Here is a 27,596-nt window from a genome sequence, read left to right as displayed (position 1 = left end):
AATCCTCGCACACATTCCCTCTCTTAGGTCAGTTAAGATCACTACTATTACCATAGTATAAACAGACTTGCTTCAGCTTTTATTTCTTTCTTCACATTCCCAGTAGCAAGAAGTTTACATACATATGGTTACTATTTAGCAGCATTGCTTTTAAATTGGTTAACTTTGGTTAACTTTGGGGTAATCTTCAACAAGCTTTTCACAATATTTTACTGGAATTTTGGCCCAATCCTCCTGAACGACCAAGTGTATTTAAGTTAGGATTCTAGACTCCCTTGTTAAACCATATGTTTTCAGTTTTGTGCATGCATTTTCTGTGGTATTGAGTGTAGGGGTGCATGGGTCAGCAGTCTCAGTTAGCCCATCACTACAGTGGGTTTGTGGTCCTGGCTGAGTGCATGTACTTGTGTGGTACAGGTCATACCTTTTTGCAGGCCGCTCAATGCTGTTGCTTCAAGCAAGCCAGAACCAATCCGCAGGAAGACAGAAACAGAGGCCAACAGATCTTATTAAATAATTCTTTACTAAACAGGTTCCACCACGCTACCAATATAACCTTGTACTCGAAACAGTGGGCACATAACTTATGCAGTTTCCAAAGTAGAAAGCAAGACCAGACACACTTCCTTGTCGATCTCCTCAGCCATTACTTTCTATGATGGTTAAAATCCTTCTATCACCTCCAAGCCTAAAACTGCTGTACCATATGTGAAAGTCGTAGTAGCCCACTTGCGGTTCCATGTCTTTCAGGCAACAAGGATTCGCTGCACTGGCAACATGACACTTTTGGATCTGCCCCCTAGGACTGCTTTATGTTCCGTGTCCATTCCCACTGAATTATAAGTGTCCTTCTTCAGATCCTTTCTTCAAAGTTGACCCCGATCTCAGCCAGAATTAGGATTGGATGCTGACCCTCACTCTGGATCTGTCACCTTCCGTAAGTCTATCCCTTTCCTCAGATTTCGCTGTCTCACTCCAGGCTCAGCTATTGCAGTCGCCACAAGTCACCCACTATATGCGGTCCTTAGCATCTAACTGGCGGGCTTACATTCAGGCAAGTTAGTTTATGATCCATGCACAGCCCACGTCCTGAAATTAATAGTGCAACTTTTCTTGCAGAAATATACGATTGAATAAGGTGATCGCTATGGCCAGAAATGTTTCATCTCTCGCATCGGAAGTGAAACGCTGGTCGAACCAAGCACTAAGACTTTTCACCACTAAGATTTGAGTATTCATGAGAATTCTTCGCTCTCCTGACAGACGACCCTTTTGGAAGTCACAGATCTGGAGATGTAGTACTATCAATGAAGTAGTACCATATCTCCCAACCTTTGAAAAAGAGAAAGAAGGACAAATTATGTGGTGCGCTGTGCTCGCCACTCAAATTTTTGTCACACCCCAAGAAAGAACCACTTCACAGTAATTGTCATTCAGCAGATGCCCCAGACTGTTCGTTCATTCATAGTCGTAGAAGCCACAACTTTCTCATCTTTATGTAGCTTCACTATATGACGTTACTTTTTTGTGTCTATAAGGCCGTGTTCACATGTTGCATAAATGCTGTGTTTTTTGTTTTCTGCAGGTGTCTGTGTGCCACCCCCGTGCCAGCAGCCGGGCTGCTCAGATCCAGATCCGCGGTGGCTCGAGGGGTCTCCGGACCCGGGGGTCGCGCGGCCATTCAGAAAATGGGGGATATTTACAGGGGGATTGAAAGTTCGTGACGCCACCCACGGTGTGTTGTAATGTGGGAGACCACCGCTGCTGTTGGGGGAGCCCGGTGGCGATGGTGTAGCAGCAGGATGTTTAACCCCTCCGTGGGTAGGGGCTTTGTGCCCCGGGGCCCGTTGGGTGATGGAGTTTGGGGTGCCGTTGGGTAGTGGAAAAGGGGCTTTTCAGCGTACTCACTCAGTCCAGGAATAATGACACCGACAGCTTGTAAATCAGAATTCTGAGCACCACTGCAGCCTGCAGGGATCACGCTGGGATCCGTGCCCTTGGTGTTGCTGTTAGCCTGTGGCCTTTTCCGTGGCACCTTCTCACTAGTTGGACCCTCATGCTTGAAACTTTTCGGGTCCCGCTCACCCGTATGGCTAATGGAGTGAGCTTGCTCTCAGGGTTCACGCATAGGATTTCTTTGGACTGTATTTGGGAAAGTCCTATCCCATCGGTGTTGTCAGGGCCGGGCGGTCGGGCAGACCCAGGAGGTGGATCCACTGGGCCGAACTCTAAGATGGTGGTAGGGAGTCCGGTAGCTGAAGCACTGATGGGCAGCAGAACAGTCCGTGCAAGTGAAGGTAGCGGAGGAGTCCCTGGGACCACGGAGTCACAGATGGCAGTCCGGGTGACGTAGCTCAGGTTCGGAAGCCAAGATGATGTCAGGCGGGGTCCGGAACCTTTGGAGCAAGATGACGGGTCACCGCAGGGATCCGAGATGGTACGGACTGTCAGATGGCAGACGGACAGCGTGCGGGGCTCGGGATTCAGCAGGACTGGATGGCGAGGCGGGATCAGCTCTAGAAGAGAGATACGTAAGTATGGCAGGAAAACACAAGGAGACCTGACTCCTAGCTCAGAAAACACGAAGATCAGGCCCCGCCCCCTTGGACAAGAACCCCCTTTATACCCTGTACCTGTCTAACCTCATTTCCTGTTAATGGGCGCTGGCCCTTTAAGAAAGGGTCAGTGACCGCGCGCGCGCCCTAATGCGCATGCGCGCGGCCCGGGTGCCAGAAGCCAGGGAAGGAGGCTGAGAGGAGGACGCAGGGGAGCCGGCCAGGGCCTGGGAGGCCGTCGGGCGCCGGGATCGGCGGCCAGGGAGCCTAGGAAGGACGGGCACAAGAGACTGGGACGCGGGGAGCGTGGCAGGTGAGCCGGGGAGCGGGACAGGAGACCCGGGAAGGGGAGCCGAGGACCCGGGGAGCGTGACAGTACCCCCCTCCCCACGCCCCCCTCCCCGCAACCGGGACATGAAGGCACGGATCAGAGGAGAGCCCACGTTCTCCCTGGGTTCCCAGGATCTATCCTCAGGACCATACCCCTCCCAGTCCACCAGGAAGAACTGCCGGCCACGAACAGTCTTCATGGCCACGATATCCCTTACCGCATAGATGTCGTCCTCAGCAATGGGAGGAGGAGCCGGACTGGCAGCAGCGGAGAAGGGACCAAGGAACACCGGCTTGAGTAGAGAGACGTGGAAGGAGTTGGGTATTTTCATCGTGGTCGGAAGCCTCAGTTTGTAGGAGACCTCATTGATCTTGCTGAGGACCTTAAACGGCCCGATGTAGCGAGGACCCAGCTTGTAGGAAGGTATCTTCAGTCGGATGTACTGGGAAGCAAGCCAGACCAGGTCACCAGGAGAGAAACACGGAGGGTCTAGACGCCTTTTGTCAGCGTGTTTCTTCATCCGCTGGGAAGCGCGCCCAAGGGACGCCTTGACAGAGTCCCAAATAGTAGCGAAGTCACGGGCTACAGTATCAGCAGCAGGGACATCCGAAGAAGGGGATATAGGCAACGGGACGGAAGGCTGCAGTCCGTAAACGACATGGAAGGGAGATTTGGAGGACGACTCACTGACGTGGTGGTTATGGGAGAATTCAGCCCAAGGCAGAAGCGTGGACCAGTCGTCGTGATGGGCGTTGACATAGTGACGTAAGAAGGAGGTCAAGATTTGATTGACCCTTTCCACTTGGCCATTAGACTGAGGATGGTAAGCGGAAGAAAAGTCCAGAGTCACTCCCAGATGTTTGCAGAGAGCCCTCCAGAAGCGGGAGGTGAACTGAGTTCCTCTGTCGGACACGATGTGGGAAGGAAAGCCATGCAAGCGGAAGATATGTTGTATATAGGCTTCCGCGAGTTCCTGAGCAGAGGGCAGTCCGGGCATAGGGACGAAGTGAGCCATTTTGGAGAACCGATCCACCACGACCCATATGACTGTGTGTCCGGATGATACTGGCAAGTCCGTAATAAAGTCCATCGCTATGTGTTGCCATGGAACTGAGGGTATCGGCAGAGGCAGAAGACGGCCATAGGGCAGGTGTTTGGGCGTCTTGTTCCTGGCACAAGAGGGGCAGGCAGAGACAAAGGCGGCAACGTCCGTGCGAAGGGATGGCCACCAGTAATGGCGTACAATCGCACCCCATGTTCTCTTCTGGCCTGCATGGCCGGCTGTTTTCGAGGCATGACCCCAGTGTAACACTTTTTGCCTGTCGGTCTCAGAGACATAGGTCTTCCCGGGTGGTATCTGGGCCAGAGTGACAGGGGCCACCGGAACAATCTTGCTAGGAGAGATGATAGGTTGGGTAGTCTCTTCCTCCTGCTCCAGAGGCATGAGAGACCTAGACAAGGCATCAGCGCGTATATTCTTGTCTGCGGGTCGGAAGTGAAGCTGGAAGTCAAACCTGGCAAAGAATAAGGACCACCTGGCTTGTCGTGGGTTCAGTCGCTGAGCGGACCGCAGGTATTCCAGGTTCTTGTGGTCCGTGTAGATAATCACAGGGTACACTGCTCCTTCCAGGAGGTAGCGCCACTCCTCCAGAGCCAGTTTGACCGCCAATAGTTCTCGGTCACCGATGGTGTAATTACGTTCAGGTGCTGAGAAGCTTTTAGAGAAGAAACCGCAAGTCACCATCTTCCCGGAGGAGGATTTTTGCATGAGCACTGCTCCGGCTCCTGAGGAGGAGGCATCCACCTCTAAGGTGAACTGGCGGTTTAACTCCGGTCGGTGGAGTACAGGAGAGGAGGCGAATGCTCGCTTCAGGGAGCAAAACGCGGCGTCGGCCGCAGGTGACCAGTCCTTTGGATTAGCCTCCTTTTTGGTCAGAGCGGAGAGAGGAGCAGTCAGGGCGGAGAAGTGAGGGATAAACTGGCGGTAGTAGTTGGCAAATCCCAGGAACCGTTGGATTGCCTTCAGTCCAGACGGGGGAGGCCAGTGGAGGATGGAGGAGACCTTCTTTGGATCCATCTGCAGCCCAGTACCCGAGATGATGTATCCCAGGAAAGGAAGAGAAGACTGCTCAAAGACGCACTTTTCATATTTGGCGTAGAGATGACTCTCTCTCAGTCTTTGTAGAACCAGCTTTACGTTCTCTCTGTGGGTCTGGAGGTCCGGAGAGAAGACAAGGATGTCATCCAGATACACTACTACACATACGTAGAGGAGGTCCCGGAAAATGTCGTTCACCAGTTCTTGGAATACGGCAGGAGCGTTACACAGACCGAAGGGCATCACGCAGTATTCATAGTGCCCATCGCGAGTATTAAACGCGGTCTTCCATTCGTCTCCAGAGCGGATACGAACTAGGTTGTAGGCACCCCGAAGATCCAGTTTGGTGAACACACGGGCTCTTCTGAGCCGATCGAATAATTCGGGGATGAGCGGTAGGGGGTACTTGTTTTTTATGGTAATCTGATTCAAGCCCCGGTAGTCAATGCATGGGCGTAGGTCACCCTCTTTCTTCTTAACGAAGAAGAAGCCTGCTCCCGCAGGAGAGGAGGATCTCCGGATGAATCCCTTTGCCAGGCTTTCCGTGATGTAGGTGGACATGGCCCTGGTTTCGGCTGGAGACAACGGATATATCCGTCCTCGAGGTGGTGTTGTTCCTGGGAGCAGGTCGATGGCGCAATCGTAGGGACGGTGTGGCGGAAGTACCTCGGACTCCTTCTTGTCAAAAACGTCCGCGAAGGACCAATAGGCCGAGGGCAGACCCGGTAGGTACTCAGGAACCGGAGGTCGTCGGACTGGTTGTATAGACTTTATACATCTTTCATGACAGGCAGAGCCCCAACGGGTGATTTCGCCAGTACCCCAGCTGACTGATGGTTCGTGTGTTCGCAACCAAGGAAGTCCCAGCAGGATTTGATGGGACATGTGTGGAAGGACGTAGAGAGAGATGTTCTCGGTGTGCAGAGCACCGATACGCAGTTCCACCGGCTTGGTGATCCAGGAGATGGTATCAGAGAGGGGTCTCCCATCCACCGAGGCAATCAGTAGGGGCTTCTCGAGTAGAGTAACAGGCAGCTGGTATTTGTCCACCGTGGCCTGCTGGATAAAATTGCCTGCTGCTCCGGAGTCGAGGTATGCCTCAGCCGTGAAGCGCGTCTCTCCTGTTGATACTTGTACCGTCCACATAACTGGGTCTGAGAGAGTCCCAGCACCTAGGGTGGCCTCTCCTACCAACCCTAGGCTTTGGAGTTTCCCGGCCTTTCCGGACAGGAGCGTAGGAGGTGTGTGTCCTCTCCGCAGTAAAAGCAGAGGCCCTTGGCGAGCCGCTCTGCTCGACGTTGGTCAGACTGTCGTACTCGGTCAACCTGCATGGGTTCGTGGACAGGAATCCCAGCTGTTGATGACTGTGGCACAGAGGATTTCTGTGGCGGGGAGGAGTGCCGTACCGCACGTCGCTCACGAACCAGCTCTTTGGAGCGCTCCTGAAAACGAATGTCCACTCGAGTGGCTAGGGCAATCAGGGCATCTAGGGTGGAGGGCACGTCACGACCCGCCAACTCATCTTTGATGCGACTCGAAAGTCCTTCCCAGAAGGCGGCTGTCAGGGCCTCATTATTCCACCCGAGTTCAGAAGCCAAAGTGCGGAAACGGATGGCGTATTGGCCCACCGTCAGTGTTCCTTGACGTAGGCGGAGAAGTGATGAAGCAGACGCAGAGGCGCGTCCCGGCTCGTCAAAGGTACTGCGAAAGGCCTGCAGGAACTCTTGAAGATCCTTGGTCATGGGGTCCTCCTTCTCCCACAAGGGGTTCATCCACGCCAGTGCCTCGCCCTCCAGGTGAGACATGATGAAGGCGACCTTGGCTTGGTCGGAGGCAAACAGATGGGGCAGCTGCGTGAAATGAAGGGAACATTGGTTTATGAAGCCCCTGCAGGTCTTGGGATCTCCAGCATAACGAGGTGGTGACGCCAAACGGAGTCGGGAGGCATCCGACGCGGCTGCCACTGGTGCGGGAGCCGTGGATTGCCTAGTGGGGGACCTGGTTGCCGCAGGCGTCATTGATGCTTGTAACGTGTACAGGCGGGTGTCCACGGAGGTCATAAATTGCAGCATGCGGGTCTGGACTTCACGCTGGCGTTGGAGTTCCTCTTGCAGGGCCAATAGTGCTGCAGCGGGATCCATGGCCTGATCTTACTGTCAGGGCCGGGCGGTCGGGCAGACCCAGGAGGTGGATCCACTGGGCCGAACTCTAAGATGGTGGTAGGGAGTCCGGTAGCTGAAGCACTGATGGGCAGCAGAACAGTCCGTGCAAGTGAAGGTAGCGGAGGAGTCCCTGGGACCACGGAGTCACAGATGGCAGTCCGGGTGACGTAGCTCAGGTTCGGAAGCCAAGATGATGTCAGGCGGGGTCCGGAACCTTTGGAGCAAGATGACGGGTCACCGCAGGGATCCGAGATGGTACGGACTGTCAGATGGCAGACGGACAGCGTGCGGGGCTCGGGATTCAGCAGGACTGGATGGCGAGGCGGGATCAGCTCTAGAAGAGAGATACGTAAGTATGGCAGGAAAACACAAGGAGACCTGACTCCTAGCTCAGAAAACACGAAGATCAGGCCCCGCCCCCTTGGACAAGAACCCCCTTTATACCCCGTACCTGTCTAACCTCATTTCCTGTTAATGGGCGCTGGCCCTTTAAGAAAGGGTCAGTGACCGCGCGCGCGCCCTAATGCGCATGCGCGCGGCCCGGGTGCCAGAAGCCAGGGAAGGAGGCTGAGAGGAGGACGCAGGGGAGCCGGCCAGGGCCTGGGAGGCCGTCGGGCGCCGGGATCGGCGGCCAGGGAGCCTAGGAAGGACGGGCACAAGAGACTGGGACGCGGGGAGCGTGGCAGGTGAGCCGGGGAGCGGGACAGGAGACCCGGGAAGGGGAGCCGAGGACCCGGGGAGCGTGACAGGTGTGCTAGTACCCCGATTTTGGAGCGGGTTGGGGATGAATCTTGAAGTCTTCACCCCATCGGGTAAATTACCGGGATACGTGAAGCTACTTCCCGGCCTAGGGTCCACGCACCCCGTCGTGCCCAGGCCCCTGCCCAGCGATGGCTTAAGGCCGCCGGCTGCCCTCCTCGGTAGTCCGTGCCCCTTGACGCGATCCCCTGCGACCGGGGTTCCAGCTCCTACCAGGCCCAGACCAACGTCTGCCACCTAGTAAACTCCAGTAGCCCTGCTCCCGACCAGTAACCTCAACCTCTCGGAGACTCACTTTCCACCTCCTACTCCTTTCACTCCTGTTTCACTTCTCTGTCACTTTTTCACTTCTCCCTACCAACCCCCCATATGGGTGGCCCTATTCCCTTCAGGCCTCCCAATGGTGTGTCTGGTGGGTTTGGTGTAAAGTGTTCCTAGGATTTTGACTGGCTAAGCTGTTAGCAACACCAAAGGATCAGGATCCGTAACCAAGGTGGAGTGGATACTGTACAGATGGGCAGATTGCACAATACCCTGTGACGACCTGATAGACCAGGGCGTCACATCTGCACTAATCTATGCAATAACAATCTTCTCTGGTTATTGCAGTTTTGATGCATTTTTTATGCCTTTTCCCCATTATTTCATGCATTTTTGGTGCAGATGTGAAGCTGTGTTTTTAAGTGTTTTTATAATACAGAAAAGCTTTGATTCTGCACCTAGAAAATGATCTTCAGTTTTCTCCATGTCTTTTTTTTTAAGCTCTACATAGAAACTTCTAAAGAGAAATAAAGCACCAAAACTGCAGAGTTCAGCGACGTCTTTTCATGAAATCTCATCCAATTTGCTTGGACAATTAGGAATTTCTGTGGAAAAAAAAAGCAGCAGGAAAAAATGCAACATTTACGCTACATGTGAACAAGGACTAAATGACCAAGCAAAGCCTGAAAAAATCATAAGCAAAAAAATTTTTAAACGCAAAATCAAAGCTTTTCTGTAGTATTAATATGTATTAAAAACCTGCATTCACATCTGCAAGAAATGTATTAAATATGAGACAAAAATGCATAAAATGCTGCAAACACGCAATAATCATAGAAGATTGTTATTGCATTGTGTGGTGCGGACACCTTGACAACAAACGCAGTACTCTTTAGGGTTACATTCTTAGTACATAGTTTATAGGTGTAATAGAGAAAAATAATCAATCACACCATGTTTTTACACCATTTACCAATCCTCATAAATAATCTGATCATTATCTTATGCAAGTTGTTTTGATTACGGTGACACTAATATGTTCCTACTATTTGCTGATTTGTGATGGTTACTATTTTTTTTTTTTTTTTTTTTAAAGTGCATTAAAAACGACATTCTAATTTTTCTTACTATTTTTTTGTAATTTTATTAGAAGAAGAAAAAAATCTTGTATTCTCACTCTAGAATACAGGACATAGAAATGCACTACTCTGTGCAATCCATATGTCGAATGTAATTTGCTTGTGGAGTCAGAGGCTGCAATGCAGCTTCAAGTATACAAAATTATCCCTGTGACATCACCAGAGTCTGTGACTTAAGGGTTAGAGCTCCTGCTAAAATGCTTGAAAGGTATTGTTTTGAATCTCAGATAGAATTGAAAAATGATATTTTGTAATTATTTCCCACTGTTTTATATTAGTTATATAGGAGCAAAAAAACTGACTTTTTCTTCACCTCTAGGGACATATACTATACAAATCTCTATATAGCCGAATAATCTGCTTCTGGGTTCCCTACCTGCAATACAGGTCAGGATTACCAGATCCTTTATTTTTACTTACCTGTTTAGGCAGTGGCTCAATGGTAGAGTTGCTTCCTACAGACAAAGCGTTCACAAGTTCTAATACTGGGGAAACTAGTGGAAATATTTTTTTTTGCACAGGACTGAGCCCTCAAATGAGGACAGTCCTGTTGAATCTGGGCCAGTTTGCAGCTATGGGTAGTAGTACTCATTCACTTTCGATCAGGTTGACCAGCTGGCCTGTATCCAAAAGGCCCCTTTACACACTGCAACATTGCTAGCGATATCGCTGTAACGTCACCGGTTTTGTGACGTAATAGCGACCTCCCCAGCGACATTGCGGTGTGTTACACACATCAGCAACCTGGCCCCTGCTGTGAGGTTGCTGATCGCTACAAATCTTTCAGGACTATTTTTTGGTCCTTTGTTTCCCGCTGCGCAGCATGCATCGGTGTGTTTGACACCGTTACAACGACATCGTTAGCGACTTAGAACCCAGCATGCTATAGCGTCCCCTGCTGTGTGACACATCCCCAACGACCAGCGAAGTCGTTCTGCAGGTCCGTATCGCTGCTGCGTCGTTTGCCAGATCTACCTGTTTGACAGCTCACCAGTAACTTTCCAGCGATCCCGGCCAGGTCGGGATCGCTGGTGGGATCGCTAGAAAGTCTCAGTGTGTAAAGGGGCCTTTAGGGTCTCCATGTCCTATCTAGCATTGTTGTTCAGTAGACATGGCATAGATAAGACTTGTATCAGTTCTTTCTCTGTGATCTATCTCCTCTAATGAACAGATGGCCTCGATTGTGCAATGATCTCACTCACAAAGGTTTGTAGACACACAAATCCTTAGGGGTGTTAAATGGTGTCTACTACAGAATTATGAACACATTTTTTCAATACTTTTTCCACATCTACATTGCCGACATTGTGAATACAGTGAATGATGGTCCATGTAGCAATTAAATTATCACATATTAACAATTTATTACATGATTCCTGTCAAGTGTAAAGGCTGCTTTACACGGTACGACCGATTGTGCAATTTCACAATCGATCGTACCCGCCCCCGTCCTTTTTGCGTCACGGGCAAATCGCTGCCCGTGTCGCACAAAGTCAGTAACCCCCGTCACACATACTTACCTCTCGTGCGACCTCGCTGTGGGCGGCGAACGTCCACTTCCTGGAGTGGGAGGGACGTTTGGCGTCACAGCGACGTCACACGGCCGCCTGCCAATGGAAGCGGAGGGGCGGAGATGAGCGGGACGTAAATATCCCGCCCACCTCCTTCCTTCACATAGCCGGCTGCGGCCGCGTGACGCAGGTGAGCTGCTGTTCATCGTTCCCGGGGTGTCACACGGAGCGGCGTGTGCTACCCCGGAAACGATGAACTACTAAATTAAACGATATTATGAAACCTAGCAAGCAGTACACGACTCACGATTTGTGAGCGATACTGGATGCCATGATGTGCGTCACAAAAACCGTGACCCCGACGATCTATCGCACGATAGATCTTCTGGTGTAAAGCAGCCTTAACTCTCTGCCATCGTCTATTCTGATCATATTGCTTAATGACGATCCACTCATGTGAATTGGCAATTAAGCGCCAGCATACAAATTAGATGGCTGTTGGATGAACAATGGTTTGGCCAATCATTTGGTCGGCAGTTATCTCGACTATCTCTCCATTTCGCACTTACTCTGCAGAGCTGCGGTATACTCTATAAGAGAACCGCTGTCAGATATCTCTGGAGACTTATCTTTTGGAGATCAAAAGGATTGACAGTCCAAAATCACAAATCCTTATCTCCCCAACATTTTCTATCCAGCCTTCCCATATACAGTGTCTTAAAAAATTAGTCATATCCTGACGAACTTTTCCATATCTTCTTCCATATTACACCCACAAACTTATATGTATTTTATTGGGATTTTATGTAATATAACAACACTAAGGGGTACTTTGCACGCTGCGACATCGCTAGCCGATGCTAGCGATGCCGAGCGCGATAGTACCCGCCCCCGTCGCAGATGCGATATCTTGTGATAGCTGCCGTAGCGAACATTATCGTTATGGCAGCTTCACACGAACTTACCTGCCCTGCGACGTCGCTCTGGGTGGCGACCCGCCTCCTTCCTAAGGGGGCGGGTCATGCGGCGTCACAGCGATGTCACACGGCAGGCGGCCAATAGAAGTGGAGGGGCGGAGATGAGCGACACGTAACATCCCGCCCACCTCCTTCCTTCCGCATAGCAGGTAGGAGATGTTCCTCGCTCTTGCGGCTTCATACACAGCGATGTGTGCTGCCGCAGGAACAAGGAACAACATCGTACCTGTCGCTGCAGCGAAATTATGGAAATGACCGACACTACACAAATCACTGATTTTCGATGCTTTTGCAATCGTTTATCGGTGCTTCTAGGCTTTACACGTTGCAACGTCGTTACCGGCTCCGGATGTGCGTCACTTTCTATTTGACCCCGACGAGATCGCAGTAGCGGTGTCACAACATGCAAAGCCCCCCTAAGTAGTAAGGATTTGTGAAATTTAGAGGAATTGATACATTATTTTTCTATATATTTTAAAAAATATAAGACTGGAAACTCTGTTGTGCATTTATATTCAGCCACCCTGGTGGTCAATACTTTGTAGGACTACCTTTCGCAGCAGTTACTTCTTCAAGTCTTTTTGGTTATGGCTCTGCCAGATTTACACATCAAGAGTTTGAAATTGTTGCCCATTTTTCTTTCCATAGTAGCTCTAGCCCAGTGAGATTGGATAGAGGTGTCTATCTATATACTATATCTATATACTTTTCAAGTCTTGCCACAGATTCTCAATGTGATTTAGGTCTGGACTGAGACTAGGCCATTCACATACATGAATATACTTTGATCTAAACCATCCATTGTACCTCTGGCAGTATGTTATGGTCCTTGTCCTGCTGGACTGTGAATCTATGCCTCGGTCTCCAATCTTTTTCAGCCTTTAACAGGTTTTTCTCAAAAATTGCCCAGTATTTAGCTCCATCTCCTCATCAGCTTTTACCAAATTCCCTGTCTCTGCATCTTCTCCAGAATGACCATGGTCTTCTTGGCCGCTTCTCTATTCACTGCTCTCCTTGCTTGAGGTAAAGCTAAAAGTGACAAAATGAGCACAATAAGGCATAACTCGCGCATCAAACATTGTAGGTAGTATGGAAATGCTCACCTGCTTGGGTTGTGTTAGGTACAAGGGCTATGTAGGTAGAGATACCAGATGCTTCAAATACTTTCTCTGCCTTATTTTTTTCTTGCTTTATTGAAAACAGCCAATGAACGATAAAAACTGTGTGTACACACCCTGAGGAGGTGAGTTTAGGTCATTTGGCTAAACTTTTTGGATTATTGAAACCTCAGAATCTCTTTCTGTGACCTCAGTTTTTTCCCGATGAAGGAGTTTGTTTAACTCTGGAACACATAGATTAAGAAAACTGATCTTTTGTTCAACAACATCATCTGCATTGGTTGTCTTGTTGACCAGCAGTGCTGCAGATTTATCCTTATATATCCCTTTCCACTATTGTTATTTGCTTGGGATGTTATTTTAAGTTGACAGCCATGTCTTGGTAGGTTTATAATTGTTCAGAGCTTGGATTTTTTTTGTTTTATAACCTAACCCTGCTTTACTTTTTCCCACAACTTTATCCTTGACCTGTCTGGTGTGTTCTTTGGCTTTCATTATGCTATTTGATCCCTGATATTCTCAAACAAACCTCCGTGGCCTTCACAGAAGAGCTCCAATTTTATTGAGAATAAACTCCATCTAACAATTTTCAGATTTATAAAATACTTAGAAAACCATGCATTATTTCCTTTATAGTTCATAAATACTTGCTACTTAGTGTTGGTAGATCACATTAAAATCCCAATAAAATAAATTTTCTTTTGTGGGTGTAATGTGAAAAATGTGGAATAGTGTTAGCTAGAACAAATTAATGTGGAGATTCATTGAATGTGTGTACAACTAACTACATTACAAGTATTTATCTATAGTCACACAATAGTAAAGTAATGGGATACAGTGTATGAGGAATAAAAGGATCAACACAGTAATAAACATTTGAAAACACAACATGATTAAAAACTTTGGAAGTCGTTTCCTCCGCAGCAAGGGGAGGGTTACTCACCTGACTCGGATTAGACTGTCTGGCACATTTTATAGCAGACCCCCGCTCTGCTTTGGCACTCTGCACAAAGGCTTAGAAAGTTTCACAACTATTGCAAAGTGTGTTTGGAATCCAAAACTGGTGAGTACTATTTACTGCATTGTGCTAGTATTTACAGAACCAGATGTAGGTACATTAAATGTAAGGACTGGAAGGTTTGACCTGTGGATAAATGCTCACTAGTTATGTTAGTTTGGTGGCTATATTCCCTTTACAAACATCTGTTTACAGGCTACAGATACTCCTGCCATAAGACACTATGCACATCTATGTGTTGCCAGGGCTATGGGGTACTCGGTCTCGGGTCGTATATGTATGGGGATGCTGTGTCACGATTGTATAATGGCCAATGCCCGGTTCCGTGACCCTGGGGACACTTTTTAAAAGGGGTTATATACAGGGGAGTTGAAAGAGTTTATATTGTGACGCCACTTGCGGGTTGCGGTTATGGTGATGGAACTGCAGCTGCACAGTCTATTACCTCTGGGGCTGATGGTGATGGCAGTCTGGATGGTAGGCCCTCCGCAAGTAGGGCTGGGCCCCAGGGAGTGAATGGAGGAGTCCGTCACAGAAAGAAGGTAGACCACACGATGGGGCTGCAGTGCAAGTTCTGTTTACTCACAGTGTTGTTGAGCTGTGGCCCTAAGGATGGCTGGTTCAGACCCCTGGTCCCTTTTGTCCCAGTGCCGGTGTGGTGACCTGGTAGCCTCTTTCCCTGCCACCTCTCACTTGTTGGTGGGACCCCGTAGCCTGGAGCGTTTGTGGGTCCCTTACTGTCTTTTGGCAGTCTCTCATCCGTACGGCGGGCAGTGCGAACCCTGTAGGGTCGGTGTTCTGTTCTGGTCCCTGGCTCAATCTTAACTGCTGGTGCACCTGGATCCTTGGGTCAGTGAGGACCGTGAAGGTCCCCTCACTGTGCAGGTATTTGTTAAGTTGCCTGAAGCTGTCGCTTGACCTAAAGTCCTGTGCCCCGTCGATGCTCTGGTTCCAGAGGTACCTGGCTGTACCGTCCCTGGCAACCACACTCATGTGCCACCTGGGTCACCATTGCACGACCCCGACTGGAGACACGTCCGTCCCCTTCAACTGTCACTACCGGACTCCTCTGTCTGAATGCCTGACTGTGTCTCTTTTGTCCCCTCCCACCGGGCTGCCTTCTAGTGGACTGGACTGGCTCTGCCTCTGGGTGGCCATCCATTGGGTCCCGGACTAGTCAGTCATCCCTAATGGGGAGTGGGAAACTGGGGATGTTCTGTGTGTTGTTGGTACTGGCACTGGGCTTTCAGGTCCCTGGGGGTAGGCCCTGCATCTTTTCCAGAATGCAGTACTTAGTAGTGCCCAGAGGGGTTCAGGGGCGCTACATCTATACATTCTGATATTTTCCATAAAAATTAATATCATTGTCCTTGTCAAAGTTAACAGTTTTCTGGTCCAGTTCAGCCTCTTCTGCAATAACCTAAGTTCAGACTAATTTAAAACCTTCTGCTAAGATTTTTGTTATTCACATCAAGTTTACACTATAGAGAGTTTCAGGAGACGACGATTGATCTTATAACACTGAAAGCCATGGCTTGTCTGTGTAATGCAGGACAGGGTAGCTCCTCCAGTGATAGAGTCTTTCTATAAGTATCCATATACAACCAAACCTGCGTATATTGGAAGGATTGGCCGATGCGTATAGGGAACCCCAACTCTCCCCAACATATTGTATACAAAGAGGACAAAGAAGAAAAAGGCACAGAAGTAGTTGCAAAAATTAATCAATTTTATTAAAGAAGTATAATTCAAGACAATCAAAATCTTTACAAAAAAAGGGGAGGGGAAAAGGTTGAGGTTACAGTAGTGTAGGTGGAAACATGGAGAAAATGTTAATACAGAACACAATTGTAAATTAAACCCTGCCGCCACTCATATAACCCTGCCTGAGTGATGGAAAGTGAGTGTGCACCAGGTGGATGGCTCAGATGTTTATAAGCCCCGACCTAAAATGTATATTATAAAAGGTGATAGAACCAAAATGGAACTAATAGTCTGGAAAATCCCGGGTCAGAGATGTGTTAAAATGATCATGACAAGGTGATGGGATAAAAAACCCCTGGGGGTGACCTGTGTAGTCGTGTAGAGGTCAATATAAATAAAAAATGACTGATTGGAAAAAGTATAAAGGCGCACCACTGACAACCCCCAAATGAAAATTGTAAAGGCCCAGATACATAAACCTGTATAAAACAGGGAATGCCAAAGGGAAGATGAAAAAGTAAAAAAGTAAAAAATTATTATGTAAATGAGGGTTGACACTGGTGCGTCAATGTTAGTAATGGTATATGGTATAAACTACCGTAGTCGTGGATCACGGAGGTGAGGTCACAAAAAATATTAATAATAGTCAAACAAAAGCGCAAATAAGGGGTCTAAGTATAACCATGAATAGTCATGGGTCAGAGAGGTAAAGCTGCAGATGATGGAGAATATGAATGTGTTTTATGTATACATATGTATATATGGCCAAAGACTAGTCATGGAAGAGAGGTGTACAGGGAAAGAAGACGCACCACTGACAATCCCCAAAAAAGAGAAAATTATACTAAAACCCTGATACATAAGCCTGCATAGAACAGGGAATGCCAAAGGGGAGACGGAAAAGTAATATAAGTGAAAATGAGGATTAGCACTGGTGCGTCGACGCTCCACAAACAGCACAGGTGAGGACAAGAGAACATGAAGGTAATCATGGATTAGTCATGAATCAGAGATGTAAGGCTGTGAAAAATATAGAGGGGTTAATACACCAAAAACATGTCCACAGGATGGAGTACACATGTGAGGTAAAAGTCCATATGTCACAAGGTAGAGCCACTAAGGATGTAAAGCTGTAAGTACCTAACAATGTGACCTGATACAGGGGGATCTTCACTGAATGAGATGGTAGGAAATGGGGCCAATAGGGGGGGTGCCGTGTCAATGAAAATTAGTCATATTTAAGTGCAAAGTGCACTGCTGACAACGGACAGTAACGGAGCCGTAATTACCTGGTCAGGAGGCAGGGCGTGGAGGCAGGAAAAGGCCCCAACGACTGTTTCGCCGGAGCGCTTTTTCTCCCCAACATATGATGTCAAGTAAAAGAAGGATTCAGCATATCTGATTTCGGATCACCTACCTTTATTAAAGTCAGTCACTACCCAGCTAGTCTGAGTGACGGCTCCTATCAGTCCTTCCTCTCTGCTGCTGAGATCTCACACAGCTCAGTACAACCTGCAGCTGTCAGTCAGGCTGGGCAGACAGAGACTGAACACACGGAGACTTATGAGCTCTTATACTCAATAGATGGACTTCAATATCACTATTAGATAGCTATTCTGAACATCTGGTAAAAGATCTACTTTAAAGGGTTATTCCCATCTCCATGATCCTATCCTAATATGTAGTAGGTGTAATAATAATAATAATAATAATACTAGCACATACCTCGAATTAGAAATGTAGTATAGTTCTCATATAGCCATGTCTCCTACATGTTACAGGAGCTTAGGTATCTATGGTTATGACCCTGCATATAGTCACAGTTAGTTAGTTGCTCATGATTATAACCATGGATACCTAAGGTCCTGCAATGTCCTGTACATGAGGTAACAGACATGGCTATATCAAGAGAACTATACTACAATTTTAATTGAAGGTATTTGCTATTATTATTGCTTATTATTATTACACCTACTACATATTGAGATAGGATCTTGAAGATGGGAATACCCCTTTAATTTGACCACAACTAATGAAATCAATCGTCAATAGATTAAATCTTGTCTTAACAGAATCATTTTACTCCATTCATGACTATAACAAGACACATCCAGAGCTGGGTGACTTTGCATCCTTCAAACCCAGAACCAGGAGGATCTGGAGCTGCAGAACTTATCCATCAGGAGCAAAGAATGAGTGACACCAGCTGCATCTCAATCTACGGGATATCTGAGGATGAGGTGAGAAGATACAAAGTGCAGACACATCAAATACACACGTCTGAATTTTTTTTTACAAATAACCTACTTTTTCGAGTTAATTATAAGAAGTATAAGAATGTAGTTGTATTATTTTATTTAATAATTATTTGCTTAATATATACTTGTTATTTTTTTTTCCTTCAGTTGTAATATTAGTTTATATGTAAGAAGATAATATTGGTTATTAACCTAATATGTTAGAAAATAGATAAGCAAATAGTGGAATAATTCTGGGAATATGCAGCCATTAGACCTACAATAAATAGAGATTAAATGGAAAAAATACCAGTAATGTGGTCCAAAATGGTAAAAGTCTGGCTAGTGTAGTGGTACCAACATGTGGAACGCCTCCCCGAGTACATGCATAACCTCAGGGGGAATGCTGGGAGTAGTAGTAGACCAAATGGTTGAGTGTCCAGCAATGGTTCATTGCTGGGAGCTAAACAGCACTGTCTCAATTTCAACAGTATCTTTATTCTCAGTATACAGATATGGATGAATACATGGTGGAGGAGGCAGATGTCAGCTCTCTGCTCCATTATTCAGTCTGTGTCTGTGTCTCAGAACAGTAGGCATGATGGCAACACTTTGCAAGTCAATACTGTGTTGGGGGCACTATGGGACCTCATAGTGTGTATAGGGCAACTGTGGGGTTTTATATAGTATGTCGGGTATCATATAATGGGAGTAACTGTGTTCGGGCACAGTGGGTGCATTCTACTGTAGATGTGAGGGGTATTGTGGGGGAAAATTGGGTGGGGGATTTCACTATGTGGGTATCAGATTGTGTGTGGGAAACCATGAAAGGGAACTTCAGCAGGGGCACTATTTTTGTGTACATGCCATGATACATGTTCCTATGACTATATGTAAAAGTTTGACTGCACCCAGCCTATTGAGCCCCAAAAACTGTTGGGGTGAGAGCTAAATTTGCTGTTAGTGCTTGTTACTAGTTGTCTTTTCAGGGAGGAAGGAGACGAACCCTAGTGCCATCTACTGGAAGTAACAATCCTAAAAGTCAAAAGTGACCTTTTTTAATGAACCTTGACATATGACTTAGGATTTATGATTTATGATCAGATGAGAACCTCAGTGTCAGGCTACCACCAGGGGAAGCTGGAGCCCTGCAGGAAAAGACACTACACAGAGCTGAATCAACATGGAGGTAGACACACAGTGTGTGCTGGAGCACTGCCCTGCAGAGTCAGCCAGAATACAGAGGCCACGGGGAATAGTCAGGCAGGCCAGGTCATACACAGTACAGTGAGAACGAAGACTGGAGGAACGAGCAAAAGTGGGGTCGAGGTCAGGCCGAGGTCAGTACCAGAGGAAGCAACCGAGTGGGGAGGTAGGCGAAGGGGGAACGACTGGGGCTATTGTGGGAAGGAAGGAGGTGGGACGGAACACAGACAGAGCACAGGGGAAGGACGGAACAGGAAACACTTACAGGGACCAGCAATCACAGGCAAAGCAGTGCTAAGCTTATAGCCGGCGCTGAGTCACCAGAGATGACAGAATTTAAAGCATCCAAGCTCCGGAAGTGAGGCCCGAGAGAAGGGTTCGCCCCCTAGCCATGTGGACGGGGAGGTGGAATCATGACACCCATCTCTTTGTTGTCTACTGATATTAAAATTGTGGCCAAAGTACTGGCCACAAGATTAAGTAATGTAGTCACTCATATTATACATTATTATTATTTTTTTATAGAGCACAATTGATTCCATGGTGCTGTGCATACATAAGGATCAATCTGGGTTTATGCCTGCCAGATCCACTGCAATCAATATCCGCAGACTATACCTTAACATTCAGTTTCCCGTGGACAATGCAGGGGAGAGGTTGGTGTGTTCTCTTGATGCCACTAAGGCTTTCGATTCAGTTGAGTGGGAATACTTATGGGCTGTGTTCAGGGCCGTATTTACCATTAGGCACCCGTGGTCCGGTGCCTGGGGCAGCAGGTTGCGGGGAACGGCACCTTCTGGCAGCAAAACAAAAATTTTTTTTTTACAGATCCTCTCCCCCTCCGTAGACAGTCGCTTAAATCCGCTGTGTTTTCGAAAGGAAGGGGGGGGGGAGAGGCGCACCTCCATTTATTTGTGTCCGCGTCAATTGAGATGCGAATTCAAACAAACTGCGGCCGCCGGGCACAGGAAGCTGATTGACCCCGGAACTGCTGACACCTGCACTTCCGGGGTCACAGGCGCGCGCCAATCAGCTCCTTCCTCTGTGCTGCGTCTACTGCTGTGTGGATGTCACATGCAGAGCTCACAGCAGGACGCCGCGGAGGACGCCGCAATGGAAGCCGGTGTCAGAAGAGGATACTCACGTGAGCCAGGAAGATGGCGGCGGGCACTGGATCAGGTAAGTGCTCGCAGAGCTGAAGATTCATAAGGAGCGTGCATGGGGGTGTCTCTAATGTAGACCGGAAATCTGCGTATGTGGGGGGAGAGGCTGATACTGGAGGGAGGCAGAGGCTGAAACTGGGGGAAGGCTGGAGGGAGGCAGAGGGGGAGGCTGGAGGGAGGCTGAGGCTGATACTGGAGGGAGGCAGAGACTGATACTGGAGTGATGCAGAGGCTGATACTGGGGGGAGGCTGGAGGGAGGCAGAGGCTGATACTGGGGGGAGGCTGGAGGGAGGCAGAGGCTGATACTGGGGGGAGGCTGGAGGGAGGCAGAGGCTGATGCTGGGAGTAGGCTGGAGGGAGGCAGAGGCTGATACTGGGGGGAGGCTGGAGGGAGGCAGAGGCTGATACTGGAGGGAGGCAGAGGCTTATACTGGAGGGAGGCAGAGGCTGATACTGGGGGGAGGCAGAGGCTGATACTGGGGGGAGGCTGGAGGGAGGCAGAGGCTGATACTAGAGGGAGGCAGAGGCTGATACTGAAGGGAGGCAGAGGCTGATACTGGGGGGAGGCAGAGGCTGATACTGGAGGGAGGCAGAGGCTGATACTGGGGGAGGCAGAGGCTGATACTGGGGGAGGCAGAGGCTGATACTGGGGGGAGGCAGAGGCTGATACTGGGGGGAGGCTGGGGGGAGGCAGAGGCTGATACTGGGGGGAGGCTGGGGGGAGGCAGAGGCTGATACTGGGGGGAGGCTGGAGGGAGGCAGAGGCTGATACTGGGGGGAGGCTGGAGGGAGGCAGAGGCTGATCCTGAGGGGAGGCTGAAGGGAGGCAGAGGCTGATACTGGGGGGAGGCTGGAGGGAGGCAGAGGCTGATAGAGGGGGATGCTGGAGGGAGGCAGAGGCTGATACTGCGGGGAGGCTGGAGGGAGGCAGAGGCTGATACTGGGGGGAGGCTGGAGGGAGGCAGAGGCTGATACTGGGGGGAGGCTGGAGGGAGGCAGATGCTGATACTGGGGAGAGGCTGGAGGGAGGTAGAGGCTGATACTGGAGGGAGGCTGGAGGGAGGCAGAGGCTGATACTGGGAGGAGGCTGGAGGGAGGCAGAGGCTGATACTGGGGGGAGGCTGGAGGGAGGCAGAGGCTGATACTGGGGGGAGGCTAGAGGGTGGCAAAGGCTGATACTGGGGGGAGGGTGGAGGGAGGCAGAGGCTGATACTGGGGGGAGGCTGGAGGGAGGCAGAGGCTGATACTGGGGGGAGGCAGAGGCTGATACTGGGGGGAGGCTGGGGGGAGGCAGAGGCTGATACTGGGGGGAGGCTGGGGGGAGGCAGAGGCTGATAGTGGGGGGAGGCAGAGGCTAATACTGGGGGGAGGCTGAGGGGGAGGCAGAGGCTGATACTGGGGGGAGGCTGCAGAGGCTGATACTGGAGGGAGCCTGAGGCTGAGACTGGGGGGAGGCTGGAGGGAGGCTGATACTGGGGGGAGGCTGGAGGGAGGCTGAGGCTGAGACTGGGGGGAGGCTGGAGGGAGGCTGAGGCTGAGGCTGGGGGGAGGCAGAGGCTGAGACTGGGGGAGAGAGGCTAATGCTGAGGGAAGATAGAGGCTGATGCTTGGGGAGGCTGGGGGAGAGAGGCTGAGGCTGGGGGAGAGAGGCTGATGCTGAGGGAAGATAGAAGCTGATGCTGGGGGAGAGAGGCTGATGCTGGCGGAGGCTGGGGGGAGAGAGGCTGATGCTGGGGGGAGAGAGGCTGATGCTGGGGGAAGAGAGGCTGATGCTGGGGGAAGAGAGGCTGATGCTGGGGGAAGAGAGGCTAATGCTGGCAAAGACTGGGGAGTGAGGCTGATGCTGTCAGAGACTGGGGAGTGAGGCTGATGCTGGGGGGAAAGAGGCTGATGCTGGGGGAGAGAGGCTGATGCTGGGGGAGAGAGGCTGATGCTGAGGGAAGAGAGGCTGAGGCTGGAGGGAGAGAGGCTGATGCTGGGGAAGGCTGGTGGGAGAGAGGCTGATGCTGAGGGAGGCTGGTGGGAGAGAGGCTGATGCTGGGGGAGAGGCTGCTGCTGGAGGCGGGGGGAGAGAGGCTGCTGCTGGGGGAGTGGGAGAGAGGGGCTAATGCTAGAGACAGGGGACAAGGGTTGAGGGATAGTGCAATGACAAAATCGATTGGGTGGGGGGGTGTAAGGACTCAAAATGAGAGGGTGGCAGCATTGGGAGCTCATTATGGAGAAGGGGCAGCATGTGTGGGCTCAGTATGGAGTGGAGCAATGTACGGGAGTCAATATCAAGAGTGAGGTCGTGTGTGTGGGGGGTGTCTCAGCATAAGCGTGAGTGTGGTGGTCTTAGCATGAGTGGGGCAACATGGAGGTGTCATTATGGAAAAGAGGAAGGCAGCATTAGGAGCTCATCGAGAGTGGCAGCATGCATGGGACACTGTGAGGAGGGGGCAGCATGCATGGGACACTGTGAGGAGGGAGCAGCATGCATGGAACATTGTGAGGAGGGAACAGCATGCATGGGACACTGTGAGGAGGGGGCAGCATGCATGGGACACTGTGAGGAGGGGGCAGCATGCATGGGACACTGTGAGAAGGGGACAGCATGCATGGGACATTGTGAGGAGGGGGCAGCATGCATGGGACACTGTGAAAAGGGGGCAGCATGCATGGGACACTGTGAGGAGGGAGCAGCATGCATGGGACACTGTGAGGAGGGAGCAGCATGCATAGGACATTGTGAGGAGGGGGAAGCATGCATGGGACACTGTGAGGAGGGGGCAGCATGCATGGGACACTGTGAGGAGGGGGCAGCATGCATGGGACACTGTGAGGAGGGGGCAGCATGCATGGGACACTGTGAGGAGGGGGCAGCATGCATGGGACATTGTGAGGAGGGAGCAGCATGCATGGGACATTGTGAGGAGGGAGCAGCATGCATGGGACACTGTGAGGAGGGAGCAGCATGCATGGGACATTGTCCTCACATCATGCTGCTCCCTCCTCACAATGTACAGATCATATTTCATAATCGAGGAAGGTGTGGTGGGTATAATTTATAAGGGAGGGCAGTGTGGTGTTTTAGTTTCTTAGGGGCAGTATCACAGTCACAGTATATAAGTGGGGACGGTGTGGTGGGAATATTTTATACTCATGCTATGTTTTGATGTATCTGTGGTGATCCCCATTGGGGGGTTAGTGCCCTTCGTTTCTCATTGATACTTTTTAAAGTGTTTTACAGAGTAGATCTGCCTTAAACAGATGTTGTGTGCGAAAACTCAGTTTTACGTTGTCACTAAGGGGCGCGACCACTTAAAGTGCCTAGGGCAGCATGAAGGCAAAATACAACCCTGCCTGTGTTGGATAGAGTGGGTCTGGGGACAACCTTTATCTCTTGGGTCAAGTTGCTTTATGGTAGTCCCCGGGCTAGGGATAGAGTGAATGGGGGACTCTCTTCGGGATTTGCATTAAAAAAGGGCACAAGACAGGGTTGTCCCCTTTATCCCTTGCTCTTTGCACTGGCGACAGAACCTCTAGCGGCAATTTTTCAAAATAATCCTCTGATACTGGGTCTCCGTAGAGGGGGGATAGAGGTAAAGGTAGCTCTGTATGCTGATGACACGCTACTATTTTTGGCTTCAAGTCTAAAGATTGTGATGGATGTGATTGGAGAGTTTGGGAAATACTCTGGTCTAGTCATCAACTGGAATAAGTCGGTCCTGCTTCCAATAGATGACAATGACCCTTCAAACTATGCAAGTGTGGGCCTTGATATGGTGACACAGGTGAAATATTTAGATATTAATGTTACTAAGGGGTACTTTGCACACTACGACATCGCAGCTGCGATGTCGGTGGGGTCAAATTGAAAGTGACGCACATCCGGCATCGCAGGCGACATCGTAGTGTGTAAAGCCTAGATGATACGATTAACGAGCGCAAAAGCGTCGTAATCGTATCATCGGTGTAGCGTCTGCGTAATCCATAATTACGCTGACGCGACGGTCCGATGTTGTTCCTCGTTCCTGCGGCAGCACACATCGCTGTGTGTGAAGCCGCAGGAGCGAGGAACATCTCCTACCGGCGTCACCGCGGCTCCCGTAGGATATGCGGAAGGAAGGAGGTGGGCGGGATGTTTACATCCCGCTCATCTCCGCCCCTCCGCTCCTATTGGCCGCCTGCCGTGTGACGTCGCAGTGACGCCGTACGACCCGCCCTCTTAATAAGGAGGCAGGTCGCCGGCCAGAGCGACGTCCCAGGACAGGTGAGTCCATGTGAAGCTGCCGTAGCGATAATGTTCGGTACGGCAGCTATCACAAGGATATCGCAGCTGCGACGGGGGCGGGGACTATCGCATGCGACATCGCAGCATCGGCTTGCGATATCGCAACTTGCAAAGTACCCCTAAGAATATAGAGGAATATGAAAACTTGAACCTTGTGCCAATCCTTAAGAAATTTCACGACAAGTTGAATGCTTGGCTTGGGTTGTCCTTGTCGGTAGTGGGACGTGCAAATTTCATAAAAATTATTTGGATGCCACAACTATTGTATATTCTTCACAATTCCGGTCTGGATACCACAGAGAAACGTTTATAGGGTTAGTGGCCTCTTCAGGGAACTAATATGGGGCAGAAAGGCACCTAGTATACGGTTGGAGACGCTACAAAGAGACAAGCGATCGGGTGGGCTGGCAGTCCCAAACCCATGGGTTTACATTGTGGAAGCCCAGTTACAACACATTAGGGGATGATATGATCCGGGGCGGGGGGGTCCAGTGTCTGCTACTAAAGAACTATTTTAAGACAACTGATTTTTACGCGGTATTCGAAGCACGCAAATCTATGTCATTACCTGATAATCTCCCAATAGTAGCCCAAAATATGGTGGAAGGTGAGAGCTTTACAAGGGATTTATGGGGTGTCACAATACACTTCTCTGTGGGTGATAGTAGCATGCACTTTTTAGGGTTATGTAAAGGCATAACACCTTCCCCACATGCATGGTCTGCTGAGCTTTCATGCTTGTAAACAGAAGGAAATAGATAAATTCCGTCATATAGTGACAGATGGTCGGCTGAAGGAATTTGCTCAAGTGTAGATAGATTTTGCTCTTCCTCTATATGAATTTTATAAATATCTGCAGTTGAGACATGCACTTCATGCGGAGAGACTTGCACTTAATGATGGCATTCCCCAAATTCTCATCCGTAGGATAGAACAGGCTGAAGGTTCACGGGGTTTGATCTCATCTTTGTATGTTGATGTCCTGCATCTAGTGTCCGGGGGGACATTAAATTCTAAAGTGAAAGAGGAAGGGGATTTGGGCCCAATTGAGGACAATCAGTGGGATGAAATACTGGCAAAGGTCTCGGACCTGTCTTTGAGGGAGCCGCATAGGCTATCGCAGCTGTACCTACTACATCACAAATTCCTTACCCCGGAGTTCTTACATGAGATTGGCGCACGGCCCACACCTATGTGTAGTAGATGTGACATTAATGGAGTTATCCAGCTTATTTTACTTTCGGACCATAAGACGCACTTTTTTTCCCCCAAATGTTGGGGGAAAGTTGGGGGTGCGTCTTATGGTCTGACTGGCTGCGGGGAATGAAGTGCTGCGGTGGAGCGGGTCATCGGGGGCACGAGCAGGCTGTAGCAGCCTGCTGTGACTACGTGTGCCCGCTCATTACATATGCACGCCCATCCTCCCGCCCATTTCTCAGCGCAGAAGCCGGCGCTGACACGTGGGCGGGAGGACGAGCGGGGACGCGCGCATAGTAAAGAGCCGGTCCACATGATCACCCCTGGCAATTACAGCCTGGAGTGATCATGTGCGGCTGTATTCACTGCTCCCCGCGCGAGTCATCATCAGCGCGGGGTGCAGTGAATCAGTGTACTCACCCGTCCCCGTGTGTGGAGCCGTACCCCCGCAGCACGCGATGTCTTCCTGTCTGTGGCGGTCAGCTGATCGGCACAGGCAGGAAGACATCGACACACACACACACGTCATTGCCGCTGAGAGGAAGATGATCGGTGCTGGAGGGAGTGAGGAAAAGGTGAGTATAAATGTTTGCTTTTTTTTCTCTGTGCTATAGGATACAGGCCATATACCAGGATGGTATATGAGCACGATGGGGGCATATAGCAGGATGGGAGTATATGAGCAGGAGGGATGGGGGGTATATGAACAGGATGGAAGTATATGAGCACGATGGATGGGGGTATATGAACAGGATGGGAGTATATGAGCAGGATGGGAGTATATGAGCAGGATGGGAGTATATGAGCAGGATGGGGGTATATGAGCAGGATGGGAGTATATGAGCAGGATGGGGGTATATGAACAGGATGGGGTATATGAATAGGATTTCGGAATATGAGCAGGATGCTGGTATATAAGCAGGATGGGGGTATATGAGCAGGATGGGGATTTATAGCAGGATCATATACAAGGCAGGAGGATCATTACCAGGATGGGGTACCTTAGTAGAGAATTTGGGGACATTACCCCCATAACAGTGTCAGCAGCAAATCCTCGCCCCATAACAGTGTGTCATGACCAAATCTTTTTGCTTAAAGTTTTATTTTCCTATTTTCCTCCTCTAAAACCAGGGTGCGTCTTATAGTCCGGTGCGTCTTATAGTCCGAAAAATACGGTATTTTTTGTTATCACTGTTGTTTCACTTTTGGGCTACATTGGGGCAGGTAAGTACATAGCATCTACCTACCTGCCCTGCTGTCAGCCCCTCTCCCCCGGCTCAGAGTGGTCATGTGACCGCCCCTGCCATGATTTTGCTGCTTCCTGTGATGATACGTCAACAGCGGCTGGACCTTGTTGACGGGCATCACAGTTGATGTCATGTTGCCGCCCTGCAGCCGACCAGGTACAGTGTGATGAGCCCCCGCCCCTCTCATCCTTCCCCGACCCCTCCCCACAGTCTGTACTCTCCCCCGCTCCCTGTGTGCTGCTATCTGTGCCCTGTATGTGCCCGGGTCCTGGACAAACAGGGTTACCCTCTCTGTCTAGGACACCGTCAGCGCTGTTTGCCACAGCTCATTGTGATGTATGGGGCCCGGGTAAGTTTGTCCCCCCTCCCCCGTGTGGTGTCTCTCTCCTCACACTGTGATGAATGTAGCCAGGAGCAGAGAGTAGGGACGTCACCAGACACCAGCAAACAACAGCACTGAGCTCTGCATCACCTAGTTGTAAGCAGGCTGCACTCATCACAGCACGGAGGAGAGGATAAAGCATGGGTGAAAGAGGGGGGCAGAGAAGAGAGTACAGGGGAAGAAAGAGTGCATGGGTGAGACACAGAGCAGGGGGGAGGGCAGAGAAGAGAGTGCAGGGGGAGAGAAGACAGTGCAGT

The 27,596-nt window shown here is 49.9% G+C and overlaps 1 protein-coding gene across 1 annotated transcript in view; it reads left to right on the top strand.

Moving 5' to 3' along the window:
• The first annotated feature begins 13,925 nt into the window (after positions 1-13,925).
• MFRP (membrane frizzled-related protein) overlaps positions 13,926-27,596 on the top strand; it is a 451,053-nt gene continuing 437,382 nt past the window's right edge. Inside the window, exons 1-2 of the mRNA XM_075327570.1 lie at positions 13,926-13,974; positions 17,706-17,873. Of these exons, the coding sequence (XP_075183685.1) occupies positions 17,724-17,873 (150 nt within the window). The 5' untranslated portion in view covers positions 13,926-13,974; positions 17,706-17,723. The remainder of the gene's footprint in view (positions 13,975-17,705; positions 17,874-27,596) is intronic.

Source organism: Anomaloglossus baeobatrachus, chromosome 11 (assembly GCF_048569485.1).
Source record: "Anomaloglossus baeobatrachus isolate aAnoBae1 chromosome 11, aAnoBae1.hap1, whole genome shotgun sequence".
NCBI classification, from domain to species: domain Eukaryota; kingdom Metazoa; phylum Chordata; class Amphibia; order Anura; family Aromobatidae; genus Anomaloglossus; species Anomaloglossus baeobatrachus.
The sequence above is the reverse complement of the archived record's forward strand: the minus strand, read 5'-3'. Positions and strand labels throughout refer to the sequence as shown.